General features: G+C 43.0%; 1 protein-coding gene across 1 annotated transcript; it reads left to right on the forward strand.

The window, feature by feature from the left end:
• Positions 1 to 826: 826 nt before the first annotated feature.
• Positions 827 to 1,373, forward strand: SLN (sarcolipin). Its single transcript, XM_074153635.1, has one exon. The coding sequence runs from the start codon at positions 827 to 829 to the stop codon at positions 920 to 922; it is 96 nt and encodes a 31-aa protein (XP_074009736.1). The 3' UTR covers positions 923 to 1,373.
• Positions 1,374 to 14,996: the final 13,623 nt, after the last annotated feature.

Raw genomic sequence — 14,996 nt, forward strand, 5'->3', positions numbered from 1 at the left:
AATTAGTGCATGATATTCATGAAGAATTCTTATCTCTCTGCAGGAACTCCAAAAACATATAAAATTCAAAACTTGCTGTGATTGAGTAAATAAAATCAATAACTAACAGAAAAGTTTTCAAATACAACTTGAATCAGATTTCTGGAGTGAGAGATCTATAACAGCTTGAAAGTGCAGGAAAGTCAGGAGGAGTTTGATAAAATGCTATTTCATCTATAGAATTAACTCACAAAATTTATGAAGTTCTTCAGAAATGAAAATGTTTAACCTTAGATTCTCCTTTTACTTCTAGTGGTAAGATAAATAATTCAGATTTATTAGTCTTTCTTTATAAAAGAATAGTTTGGACATAGTTCCTTTAAAAAAATGAAAATGTACAAACAAATATAGGAATTTAAAGAACTCTAAACAGTAGTATATTTACAATGTATATCTGTTGCAAGTAATTAACAGGGCTTGGACATTAATTGTTTGAAAATACTTGTACAAAGCAGTGCTAATTTCCAAGGACTGGTCACCCCTGCATGGTGTATTTTGGGGTGACACTGAGAATGCTGGATATCAAAGCAGGTGATAAGCTGCCAGAGACAGATTTTACTTTTTAGCATCCCCAGTGCTTACTAACTTCTAGCCACTGAAACACTTATTTACACCAATATAAATAACTCTGCTGAACCGTCCTGCATCTGTTCTTCACATATTTTTCTTTTTCCTTAAAAGAGCCCGTGACCTGAAGGTTGAGCTCAAGGACGCTCCCAGGACGTCACTGAAGTTTTCCCCTTGCTCTACCTGCTGACCTCTGCTCTCCCCTGAGTACTCCCGAAAAATGGAGCGGTCCACACAAGAACTTTTCCTCAACTTCATGATTGTCCTGATTACTGTATTGCTCATGTGGCTCCTTGTGAAGTCTTACCAGGAGTAAAAGACAATCAGAAACTCTGGGAGGTGATTTAGGTGTGTGTCTCCACAGACATAAGTAACACCCCCAGCACACCTCTGTGATTAGTTTTCAATTGAGGATGTCATGAATTTTTTTTTACTCTCTCATACCTGTTGCTGGTGCTAATGTCTGTGATGGGTCTATGATGGTGTAATTATTTTATTCTGCAGTGATCCAGCTGTAAAATGTAAAATGCAAGATCCTTAGGAACTGTTTGATGTGCTGTCTCCTCCTGTAGTCACTGTGAATGTGGTAGCCCCTGCCTGCCATGCCAGCGTGCTTGGTGTCGGTGTTAGGTTCTCGAGGGTATAAAACTGCAGTATGCAATGTAACTATCTGAATTCACCAGCACAAGAGGCACAAACTCACTTAGCAGAAAGGAATGTGAAACCTCTGCTTTCACTTGCTCATTTCGCTTAAATAAAGAATGTGTAAAACCATTTTTTGTAGCATTCCTTATCCCTCTCCCGGCCTGACTGCTGTGGAACAGTGTGCTGAGCAAGGCTGGTGGTTTGCTTCTCCCTCCCACCTGGATTTTTATTTGCAAATGAAAAAAAAATGTTGTAGATTGGAAATCCTGCAGGTTAACTCATGTGCAGCCACGTGAACGAGCGGTTCAGGTCACTTTTCTGCCCACGGTGACTCTCACCGGTGGTGCTGTGGACGCGGACTTCAAAGAACCTGTGTCCCACTGGGGCATTGTCAATAATTGCACTTTCTCAAGCTGGGTTTCAGGCAGGGATTCCCATGATCCTATTTTTGGCCAAGCTATGCTTGGAGCAGTGCCTGGCGGGACAAGCCCAGGTCAGTCGCAGGCGTAGGCGTCCGCCGGCGCCACAGCCCTGCTGCCAGCCTTGCCCGGGGCGGCAGTCCCTCGGCGTCCCCTGGGCACGCCAGGCGCCGTGGCACAGCCCCCCTCAGCCTCAGTAGGAGAAGGTGTGAGTGTGTCTGCGTCGCTGTGATGGTGTTGTCGCCTGCTAGAACATCTCGAGCCAGCTTGAAGAACCCGCGGTCCCTGGGTTTGTGAAATCAGTAATTAAACTCCTCCTAGGCATTCCCCATCTGTTCTTTTAATGGCTTCAGAGAATCAGTGTCTTCTACAAAACAGAGCTTTCTGTAGGACGGCAGTTAGGTGTGTGCCATGCTGCTGAGACAGGTCTCCTTCCCCTCCAGGAGCCTGCAAGGAGTGGGCAGGATGGTGGAGCTGTGCTGAGTTATCCAAGGCTGTCTCTGGAGTGTTTAGGTGGAGCAGTGCCGGCTGTGACAGCAGGGACTGAGCTTGAAGGAAAGACAGTAAACATTGTGCTATCACTTGTTAAGTGTGCGTGTTGCTTAAAGATTGCTAATAAATGACCCCTTGCCCTGTGTCACTTGTGCTGTCCGTCCCGGTTTGCAGCCACCCCCGCTGCAGCTGGTGCCACTCATCCTCCCAGTCAAGCCATCACCACTCCAGTGCAATGATAAAAATCACCTCCTGTTTACTTTTGGCTGCGGCTGAGCAAACCACCTTCCAGCATTTCCAGGGATGGCAAATTTTCTGTGAGAAAACCAAGACGTTGAAATGAACTTTTGCCAGCGATGGACACAGCCTTTCTCTGCAGCCCACCTTGCACCAGATGCTGCTATATTTTCACTAATTTACACGGTCAGTTTGTGTTCGTAAGCTTGGCTGAGACATGCAGCAGTGGCTGGAGAAGGACACGGAAAAATCTATTTTTAAATACGGTGAATACTTGATAATTCAGTATGAAAGATTCTCGTCTTTCACCGGCTGTGACTCCCTACCCCAGCTGAACATGGTGTCTTCATCCAGCATTATCACGCCTTCCCTGTGGCTTAAAAATAGATTTTCAGAGTCTCTTGTGCATCACGGCTTTCACAGGGGACATCACCACCCTGCACCGGTCCCACCTGGCAGGGCTGAGGCTTTTCTGCCAGTCCCAGAGCACTCGGCCATTGCCCAGGGAGAGCAACGTCATGAGCAAATCGACACATTTGGGCCCATCTCAGGCTGGCAAGGGAAAAAGCAGAGGTGTGGGCTTCACTGTCTGCTCAGAAGTGGTTCAGCAACAGCTCAAGGTGAGCCTAGCAATTTTCAGATGGGAAGAGAAACTGTCCTGGAGAGTCAGGCCGTCCACAACTTTTAGCCATCAGTCTTTTTGAGAGCAGAAATGCATCTAACTTTGACAATATGATTAAGGTAAAAGACAACCCAAACAAGTTGCTAGAAGTGAGAATGCCAGTCTAAGCAGTTCTCTTTTCAGACTTTTATAATTTTTAAGCAGATTTTGAATGAGATAAGTTATTTGCTTAAGTCACTTGCCTAAAACTGAAGAAAAAAGCAATTCAACTGTTAGCGCCAGACGCCATGAAGAGCCAGCACCTAGCAGATGCACAGGCACATTAGTGTCAAATACATACATACAGACAAAATTTCCCAGTTTGAGGGACATCAATGTAGATGTCTGGTGTGTCCCTTGAGTCTCAAACTCTCTCCATTATCTTCCTGCTTGCCAAAGAGGCCCTGGAGGAGAGGTGGCACTTCAGTGTTATTTGTTACCAGTGGTTTCCAGCCCTTGGCAATGTTAGGGAGATCAAGAACATCAGAGGACTTCTGGGTTAACAGTGGTTTGTCTTTAGTTTATCAGTAAAATTATTTTAGGCAAGAATTTTATTAAAACTATACTTTAGAGTAAGTAGTTGCTCTAACTCCTCCAGCTTCCCTGGGCAAACTGTTCCAGTGCTTGACCATCCTCACAGTAAAAAAGCTTTTTCTTATGTTTAAATGTAATTCCTGCATTTCAGTTTGTGTCCATTCCTCTTGTCTTGTCGTTGGGCACCACTGAGGAGAGCCTGGCTCTGCCTTCTTCATTCCCTCCCATCAGGTAAGATCACCCTGAGCCTTCTACAGGCTGACCAGTCCCACCTCTTGCAGCCTTTTCACTTATGTCAGATGCTCCAGTCCCTTCATCATGGCCCTTTGCTGGACTCTCTCCAGTATGTCCATGTCTCTCTTGTACTGAGCAGCCCAGCACTGGACACAGCATTCAAGTTGTGTTTCACCAGTGCTGGGCAGAGGGGAAGGATCATCTCCCTCAACCCGCTGGCTCTGCCTGATAAAGTCCAGGAGGCTGTTTGCCTTCTGCCGCAGGGGCCCATTGCTGGCTCATGGTCAGCTTAGTGTCCGTGGTGAGCCCCAGGTCCTCTGCAGAGCTGCTTTCCAGCTGTTTGACCCCAGCCTGTCCGGGTGCCTGGGGTTAGAACCTGACTTTTCTCTCTGTCGAGCTTCATGAGGTTCCTCTTGGCCCATTTGTCCAGCTTGTTGAGCAGGACAACACTCTGGTATATCAGCCACTCCTTTCAGCTCTGGATCTTTACATCTTTCCATACATGCATTTACATACTTTACATCATTTTAGTTAACTCACACCTGTTTTAAGCTGTGCCTTGTGCCCCTTCTTTGTGGTCCTTAACACATTATGAATGATGTACCATGAGAAGTATTTATTTATTATGCAAGCTCTCTTTTATATCTGCAAGCTTTTTTTTTTTAATATAAATGTATATATTTTTACCTATATATGTATGTATATCAACATTTGACCTGTTATAAGTTTTACATGTAGTGTGCACAGGACATGAACGCAGCAGAACACCTGCTCGTGGAGAGGATTGCCAAGGTGACACTAAGTGTTTCCTCTCCCATCCCACCTACCTTGTTACAGGCACTCTGTGTAGGACCTCAGGAACTGGCAACAACAACTAAAGCCATGGTTGCTCATGACTTTGACCTGACCTGAACAAGGCAATTTTCATTCTGGCATCTAAGTATAGATCAATTAGCCTCACTCGGAACCAGAAGTTCAGCAGTGGCCTTTCCGTTCACTTTACTGGGCTTTGGATCAGACCGTAGCTACCTAATTTTAGATGTTCAGATTTCAAAAGTTTGGCTCTAGGCCTGGTAATTCAGAATTGCTAAGCACTCAGCACTTCACTCAACAGAAACTAGAGACACAGGATGTTCAACGTGCTTTGGGGAAAAATCAGACCACTAGTTTGTGTGCCTGGATACCAACCTAGAAACCAGATTTAGGTACCAAGATTTGCAACTTTGGCCAAATATTAGAAAATTGTTCAGAAGGGTTTATCAAAATGCTTCTATCAACCAGAAGAATTTTCAGTTTAAACAGGCTTCTATATTTTTTGCAAAAAGAGTGTTTTTCCTCAAGGAAAACTAAAATTTGTGAAAGGCAAACACCATGCTTGAAAACGAACTGTGTCCATTTTGCTCTTGAATAATGTCATTGCTGCTGTAGGCTGTGTGGCTTGTGCCCTCTTTCTCCTTTATTGCCCAGGTCAGGCAGGTTCTCTGTCCTGTGTGCCATAACCAACCATTCTCGTGACGCATCACCTCCGAGTCAAAAGGTAGGAAACTGCCATGTAACGAGAGATAGAGGAGAATGGAAAAAAAAGTGATTGACACTGAGGAACCACATGTGCTGCATATCTAAGTGGGTTTATTACAAACCAGTTCACTCAAAATTCAGTTTTCTGTGGAATAATTTGCACACTGTGTAAGGTCTGTGTGTGTGTGTGTGTTGAGGGTGTGTATTCTTAGTAGATGACACAGAAAGAAGTGAAGAAAATGGAAAGGCAAACCCCAAGATACTCAATCTTATGAAGACAGCATTCCTGTATATACATATAAGTTTTCTCTGGACCAAACTAGGGAAATGTTAAGCATATATAACTTCCTTGCTAAGCAGCAAGTCCAGCACGGTTCTATTTATATAACTACATTTGGAAATGTCCCAAAGGCAATAGACGCCCTTGCAATTCAAGAAGAACTTTACACGATAATTATCTATATTTTAGTGCTGCAGTGAGCTAGGAGGGATCAAGAAGACTGACAACTGCTGACACCTTGGGATGCCATTGCGGGGGCTCCTAAATCATTCTTCACCTGCACAGCTGAGGTGGTTTGCCCCTTGTGCATAGGGTTTACCCACAGATTAGCATCTCACAGATCTGAGCTGGAAAAGCCTTTGGCGCGTTTCCCAGGGCCGTATACAGCTGGTGCTCAAGCCAATCAACTCTGACCTCTTAGCTTAACAGTTCAGCTGTCAGCTTCTAAAGAGAGATGACAGCATTTTCAAGCAGGCTCCATTATGCTTATCAACTAACGCTAATCTTGGCTCGCTCTGGACCCGATCCATGTGAGAGTACAAAGAAGCGTAAATTAATGCAAAATGAATGGAGACGGTCAGTTTGTGCTGGTGTGTGCACTGTATTGCACTTGCACTTGCCAGTTCATCACTGTAGTGGGTGGATGAGGGAGGTGAGTAATAATTTCGTTTTTGCAGTGGTTGTCAGCTAAATGTACGCCCGTGCTTCCTTTTACTGCAGCTTCTAACAGCAGGGTCCAGAAGGGCGTTTATATGGGGCATGGATCTGCCGTGATCTATTGGCTTTGTATATATATCTCTTCGTGTACCCAGAAGATCAGCCAGAGCCGTTTCTTTCTTCCAGATGACTGTTTTTGCCATGTTTCACAGCTCCCCTCTTGGGAGGCAGGCAGTGACCTTTGTCTTCGGCCTGATGGCCAGAGTGGTAGATGGTCTACTGCAACAATGGCATATCCTGTTCATATCTGCTCTGCGCTGCTGTCCCTGCCCATGTCTATGAAGGCCTGGAATGAGTGTGGCTCAGCTGACCTGAAAATCAAACTGAGGGGGTCAGGATGTTCACAGCGACACAGGTATCTAATAGTTTCTTAGGAGGGACTTTTAATCTCTTGTAGAGATGTGCCCTAGGAGAAGGGCTCCTGGAGAAGATGCTACCCTTGTGCTCATGGAAATCTGCGCATTTCTACACACACTTGGCATAACTTTGGTCTTGCACATTACTGTGACAGACTGGACTAGATGCATCCTCCAAAACATCTAGCGTGAGTGACCCAGTTCCTTAGTCAAAACTATGGAACATGCTGTGCAATAAATAATCTAGAATGGATTTTGCGTGTACCTCTCTTCCCTGCAGTATTCAACCATTCTGCTGTTCAGCTTCTTGTTCACAGACATCTGTTGGCATATCTGAAAGCAGGGACATAATTTTTTTAATACCTGCAGTGCAGTTTCATTGGTGACTGGCAATTTCAGTAGGATTAACCTGAGCCTTTCAACTAGGTTAGAAGAGATCTACTTCTGCGTCCTGCAAGCTGTTTACCCAAAGGACTTCAGTGGAGCTGGGTCTGGTTATATCAGACAAGGATCAGCCCCTTTGCATTTCCCCAGCTCTGATCTGCTCTCTGCAAAAGTCTGTTCCAGCATCCCCTGGAAGTGATACGCCAGAAATAGTTATAGATCTTTCACTCAAACCCAGTTTTCAATAGAATAATTTCCTTATAAGAAATATTACATCCTATATTTATTAAACTATGTTAACTGACACTTTAATGAATGTAAGAATTGGAAACAGTAAACTTCACATTTTAAATCCATGGCTGTATTTTAAACTATACCTTTGAGTTGCTAGGTTCTAAAATTTATTTGGCTATGAAAAAAAAATAATAAAAATTAACTGAGTTTAATATGTTTTTTTGCAACAAATTTAATTTTACAGTCCCGATAGAACTTTAAATCTAGTCTATTTTTCTTGAATTTTTCTTTAAAAACAGTTTAAAACTAAGTGAACTCAGAAAATAATAAACATCGAAAACACTAAGCCTTAGGTGTGTTTTTTTTTTCAGCCCAGTGTGCTTCCCTACTTACCTATAACTCTGGGTACTTCAGCTGTGTTTTCACTTGTGCATCAGAAAAAAAGTTTAAACTGAAAATATTCAATAAGATACAGTCAACTCCCTGTCACAATGAGGCCAAATACAGTCTTCTGTGAGAATAATAAGTGGGAACTCCTACATGTCATACCACAGTCACGCTCCAGCTGCAGTCTGAGGCTGTACTCACCTGGGCACAGAAAGTTCCGAAAACTCCCTCACGGGGTTGGGGAAAGCTTGTCTGCATAAAGAGCCAGCCCCACAGCTACAGCTCTCATCTTCTAGGTGCAAAATCATATCATACTGTGTCTGCTGATAAAGAACAGGATGGAAGTCAACGAAATTCAGATGGGAAACACAGCAAACAGCAGTTTCAATAAATAAAGGGCTATTTAGCCAGAATCAGACCAAGTCCAAAGATAACCATAGTTTCCCCCCACACCCCCAGAAATCTTTCAATTGTAAAATGAAGTAGAGTAGACTGGAACATCTGTTTTTTAATCAGAACTGGCCTATAAGAGAGGTGGTGACTGGGTAACAACTAGCAGGACATGGTGACAAGGCAAGTATCAGATATCAATGAGGAGGGGGCAGCATAGATTAAAGAGAGTTTTAGAAAAATAAACTAACTGTTCCAAAAAATAATATAGTACCCCACTAGCCTGACATTTGAAAAATAGGAAAAATGCCATTAGGACTAAATTGTCTGCTGGAATATCATAGAATTATAGACTACCAGGTTGAAAGGGACCTCGAGGATCATATGGTCCAGCCTTTCATGGCAAAAGCAGAGTCTAGACAAGATGGCCCAGCACCATGTCCAGTTGAATCTTAAAAGTGTTCAGTACTGAGGAATCCACCACTTCCATGGGGAGATTATTCCAGTGGCTGATTGTTCTCATTGTGAAAAATTTTCTTCTTGTATCCAATCGGAATCTCCCCAGGAGCAACTTGTACCCATTATCTCTCATCTTTTCTGTGTGTTTCCTTGTAAAAAGAGAGTCTCCACCTTCTTTGTAGCCACCCTTTAAACACTGGAACATGGTGATAAGGTCTCCCTAAGCCTTCTTTTCTCAAGGCTGAACAAAGCCAGTTCTCTCAATGTTTCCTCATGGCAGGCTTCCCAGTCTTTGATCATCTTCGTGGCCCTTATCTGGACCCTCTCCAGCCTGTCCACGAAGCCAGAATGACATGTGACATGCTACAGGACACCAGCGAGGCTGTAAGGCAGAAAGCACAGTGGTCATGGAAAACTCCAGTTACTCACTGCCTCCACAAAGTAGGAAAATGTCACACTGTGCTCCAACTCATGCTTCATTTTTTAACAACGTAAATTTTTGTTTCTAGGGCAGTCAGACATCACAGTAGGAGAAGTCATGCAACCATGAACAGCACGTAGGACCAGGATCAAAATGTTACTTTTGAAAAATGTTGGTGTGATAGTGACCACAATGTGCATGAGTGGAACACATTTTTGGGAATGGGAAGGCCAGAGGAAGAATCAGCAAAGCACAAGAAGCTATTATAAATAGAATACTAACATTCAAAACACAGAAAATGCATCCAAATTGGAAACATTGAAAAGAACACAGAAAAAATAATTAAAAAATTATAAGGAGGGCAAGAAAAAAAAAAAGTTGACTAATGAACCAGGCCGGATGCATTAAAAGCTAATAATAGAACACATCAGAAACGGAAAACCTGCCATGGAGACTGCAGGGTCTGCAGATGATAGACGCAGAACAGGAGTGCTCAGAGAATATATTTGGTGCAGAAAAGCTATATTACCTGCGGCAGTGCTCACTGTGGAAGGACTTCGGAGGGTTTCCACACTGGAACTTTTATCTGCAGGTGATGAGTTGGAGAAATGGTCCCAGCTGAAGGGCCAGAAGTCAACAGAATGAACAGTGACATATTAGCAGGGTCAGACGATGTTCACCCAGTTATTTTAAAGGAGCTCAGATATGAAATTGCCTGCCTAGTTACTGTGGAGTGTAACTTCTCGCTCATGTCAGACTGGTACCAGAGGAACAGAAGGTGGCAGATGCAATATCAGTTTTTGAGAGGTCTGCAGAGGACAGCTGGGAAGTTACAGACCATGATGTTTCATTTCCATATCGGAAAAAAAAACCCCAAACCACAGAAAAGCAAATGGATAGAATTCATAAGCATATAAATAGAAGAAAATCAGCAAGGCTTCTGCAAAGGGAAATCCTGCTTTTGGTATCTATTACAACTCTCAAAGAATCAGTGAATATGTCAGTAAAAGTGAGCTGTTCAATACCCTTAAAAAAGCCCTAATCTGTCATGGGATAGGATGGGAAATTCTCCCCTTAACTGGCTGAAAGACAGAAAGAAAGTGGCAGTGAACAGTGAAATTGCATAATAAAAGGAAGTCCGTAAGAGACTGCATTGTTTAACATACTCCCTGGAAAAGCAGGAGGATTGCAATATTTTCTGGTGGTACAAATGTCACAGATGAAGAGTTGTAGAGTGTCATCTCAATGCCAAATGATAAGTGATAAAATGGTAGAGGACATTAAAGGGTGACAAATGTGAAGTAGGACACACAGGGAGAAAAATCACTTCAACACACAAAGTAATGATCACAGCAGACACTGGCGCACAGGAAAACTCTGGGAATCACTGCAGAGAGTTCCCTGAACACATCGGCTCCACGGTCAGTGTTGTAAAAACTGCAGAGAGTGGCAGCAAAATGATAAAACACATTGTGACAACTTTGACTTGAGAAGAAATTAAACAGACTAAATCTCTTTAACTTGAAAGAAAAAGACTGAAGAAAGGATACGAGTAGTAACAACTGAGGGCCATGGACCCACCGTTTACACTTTCTCAGTCCATCAAATAAATAGCAAACATAATAGGGACATATAGAACAAAGAAAGGCATTTCACAGAGCAAAATTGAACTGTAAAACTCAGAAGTACAAGATGTTCTGAAAGAGAACAGGACAGATATGTTTAAAAATGTTTAGACAAATCTGTGGAAGGAAAATAACCCATTAAGACCTGTAAAATATGAGGATAGACTTACTGGCTCCGTAGGAAGCTTAACCCACAGATTGCTAAAACTCTGAAGAGTTATTTAAGAATGGGTTCAAATATCCATTAGAAACAGCTTAGAACAGAACTGTCCTAGCTCGGAAAGGGATACTATCTCTTGGGGAGCTGCCACGAAAGCAAACAACAAAGGCTACCCTTCTTTCAATGCTTGAGAGGTCACAGCCTGCCCAGCCCAGCTCAATGAAGAGGACATTTTACACCAGAGATGAATGCTAGTAGAAAGTTGCTGCAATTTGCTTATGGGAACTAAAACCAAGTATGTAAATAGGCCAAATCTGCTCTTTTTTGATGGAATTTAGAAAGTGTTTAGGTGAGTGAGAGCATTCTTTCCCAGCATGGAACATGCTTGCCTCAGGAAAGACAGGTGCTACAGAAATTTTGTGTACTCCCAACCGCTGCAACCTCTTTGGCCTCTCTCAGGCCTTGGGGTGCAGGATCTGTGGCAGCCTTTCTCTAAGGTGAGGGCATTCACAACAGCTGACTCCTGTCCAGGCAACGCGACATGGTATCATAGAACGGAATCACAGAATATCTCAAGTTGGAAGGCACCCATAAGGATCATTGAGTCCAACTCCCTGCTCCTCACAGGACTACCTAGAACTAACCAGATGACTAAGAACATCATCCAGATGCTCCTCGAACTCTGACAGGCAGACTGAGTGAAAATCTCCCAATACAGTTCCAACTCCTGAACGGGCATAGCCTCAATGGATTGCCAAACTCTGATTGCCACCAGAATCTTAAGTATTATTAACCTAATTTGATTAACAGAGTTTTCTTGGAGACAGTTAAGAAGTATCCCTACTGCTATTGTTCCAGAAGCCAACTAACAGCAAGGGGCTGAAACCTGGGGGTAGAAGCATGAATATCAGGGAGCTCGCAGTTAGTTCATTGTGGTTTAGGCTGGGCTGGCTACTAAATGAATGACAGATGGTCTCTTTTAACCTCTCTCCCAAAGAGAAGGGAAAGAGAATAAGGAAGAGAGACTTATGGGTTGAAAAGAAACTAAACTACTCTAATAAAATATTAATAATAAAAAATAAAGATAATAATATTAATAAGAAAATAATGAAATATATACAGTAGATACAAAACCAGTATTGAGCTCCCAAGGATGGTGATCACATCACCAGCAGGCACTGGGAAAGTCCCAGACTGGACTCAGCGATGGACAGAAACTGGATTCTGGGTCTGGGTTCAGGAATGCATGGACCGGGATCAAAGGCAGATGGACAGACAGAGTCCTTCTCGGATGTCGGCCATTGAAGAAAGAAGCTGAGCCCTTTGATCCCTCAACTTTTATACTAAGCATGGGGCAGATGGGATGGAATGCCCTGTTTGTCAGTTTTGGGACACCTGTCCCATCCGCTCCTCCCTGCAAGTGTGACCCCCCCTATAGTCTTCTGCTTCTGACCCTCCAACTTGGTACATAACAAAGTTAGTTGAGCTTGGCTGTCACAGCATTAAGTATAAGCAGGAGCCGCTGTGCCTACCATCCCTTGGTAGCCACTCTAAACATTAGACCTTATCTACGAGAAACGGACACTGTCCGAAAAATTAATTTCAGACAGTTAATTTCACAGAGTTTGAAGAGGGCCAACTGAAAAGTAAGGTTCCTGAAAAGAAAAGAAGTTCTGTCCTCCGCCAGCCGAGGACACGGCGCTACTGTTGGCCGTGGAGCCCCGGTGGCCGCCGCAGCCCCGTCGCCTCCGCGGCCCAGCCCGTCGCTGTCCAGGGTGCTGCAGCCGCGGCGCAGGGGAGAGAGGGGGTGGCCCAAGCCCTCGGGGGTTTGATTTTTCACAAGATCAGAAAGCTCTTGCTTTTCCGCCGGAAGGTTCCTTGGTTATAACTTCGGGAGGTCAACTAGAAGGCTATTAGTGTGATGGTGTTCTTAAAAATATTTGTGGTCATGGTTTTGAGGATGTCTTTTGTGGTGTTTTTTTTCCCTTATGACCTCAAATTCATTGTATGGTCAGATACCAATAATGATGACTAGGTTATGGGGGCCTTGCAAGAAGAAAAGTTTTGAAGGGGGAATGAGACTTTGGTTTGAGCAGGTAAGGATGTAGGTGAAAGAAATATATAAGAAGACAAAATCCAAAGGTGGCGTTGACATGATGGTTAGGTCATTATCGGTAGAAACCGAAAAATGCACCAGGCATTAAACAGAGGAAGCTTCACCCCTTTGCCTGAGGAATCTGACCTTCTGCATTTGAATGTCACTTAACAGTCAGATTTCAAGTGTGGCAGAGTGATGATGTAATAGCTTTAAACAAGACAAGACAACATCTTTTGCGCTTGATATGTATATATCTTCAACCTTCAGCCATGTCAGAGAAGTGGCTGTTACAGTAGTCGGGTCAAGATAGTGAGTGATAGTTACTTGCCAACTATAAAACAATGCATTTCATTGTCAAAGGAAATCCTACTTGTTTTTTGGAGAAGGCTTTCTCATGGCTGAAGCAAGGTAGGAGAGCTTGAGAATTCAGACCTATCCCATGTACTAGCATAATTAAAACCTAGATTATTTTCCATTGCACCTCATTTTCCCCAAATGGGATAAGTGGGTGTTATTTTTCCATCTATTTGGATTTTGTGAAACTGTAATCCTTCTGATGTGCAAAGCATTACTTGTCCTGGGTGGAACATGGCTATTGGGAGTCAGTTGTACAACAGCAGATTGCTGAGATACATTGATATTACGTGGGCTTGTTAACAAAATACTGCTCTCTCTAAAACACAGTATTTTTTTTCTCATTGTGGTGTTTGTTACAGGTAAATTAATATGAAGAAAATCATTTTATTACAACTGCTTTGATCCTAAGAGCAGTGAGCTGAAGTATCCTGGAATTAGCCCCTGGCAGAACACAAGACAGATGTAAAAGTCACCCTGCAGTTCCCAACTGTCTGTGTGTGTTTCAGACTCAGCTTTTTTTTAGACAGGTACATGGTCTTATAAACATTTTTGCTATGTGCTTATCTCCCTCTTTGAAGTTTAGGCATTTGATATTAGAGTTATAATATTAATTACCTTTGATTATATTTAATTATTAATTACTTTTATTATAGTTATTATATAAAATAGATTACCTTTTATTATATTTAATTATATTATTAATTACATTTTCAGTAGCATCACAGATGACCTAACCCAAATGGCACAGGCTGCACTGCCTTCCACGATGCTCTACTCCAAAGGCAATTCTCTCTCTGTGAGGAAGGGGGTCTCTGCCTCCCATCATTCAAATGTCAGGGAGCTGTCATTGCTGTGCCTGAAAAATAATGGAATCGAACTGTGGCATAGAAGTTAATTACCATTATGTATGAGACTCATAGGCAGTGATTACAGACATTCATAATAAATTTAAGAGGATCACAAAAGATACTCTTGCTAAACAGTGATGTTTCACTTGCATTTATAGGTGCAAATTGAAAATGCAGAATAAAGCACTGAGGTGCCAGCATCTCTCTCTATGACTTGCAGTTCAGACAGTTCCAGAACGACTTGAGCTGCTGCAGGTTCCCAAATGGACTGCACAACCTCTCTGTAGCTCTTGGATCTCTACTGGAATTAGAAGCGAGTTTTGTGCTCCAAAAGCACCAGTATTTCTACATGACAAGAAAGTCAAGTCACTGATGGCTTTTCAAGTACTCTCCCAGGATATGAATGCTTAGTCTAGCTTTTAATACAAGGGCACTCATACCACTGATCAAGGAAGATTTTCTGACCCACTCAGTAGGTAGTTGATGTTCACATCTCCTTCAGACTTGCCTTTTTATCCAGCAAATGAAGGAGAGCACCATGCTGGGCTTATAACTCTTTGCTGGGGCTCAGGGTTCCCTATTCTTTGCTGTTGCTGGATTCGTCTCTTCTGGGCAGATTCGGAGCTGGTGTAAATTTTCACAGCTTCACAGTAGACAGGCATGCTAACTGACGCCTGTCTCAGGCATGGACAAAAAATAAAAAAAATCTCTTGTGTGAGACAGAAGAAGTTGATTCACCCTGGAGAGAGCCTGGTGGGAGTTTGAGGGTGCTTTAGGGGTGGAACAACCCCATGCACTAAATTAGTAGCTGAGTTTGAGTAGGTCTGTGCTCCCCATTCATCCACACGCTCATGCCTCTTTCCCACAACCCTCATGGAAGGGGAAAAGCAGTTGGAGGCAGCAACCTTGAGATGGCCAAGCTTAGAGCAACCCT

This window comes from Numenius arquata, chromosome 1 (assembly GCF_964106895.1).
Source record: "Numenius arquata chromosome 1, bNumArq3.hap1.1, whole genome shotgun sequence".
Taxonomy (NCBI): domain Eukaryota; kingdom Metazoa; phylum Chordata; class Aves; order Charadriiformes; family Scolopacidae; genus Numenius; species Numenius arquata.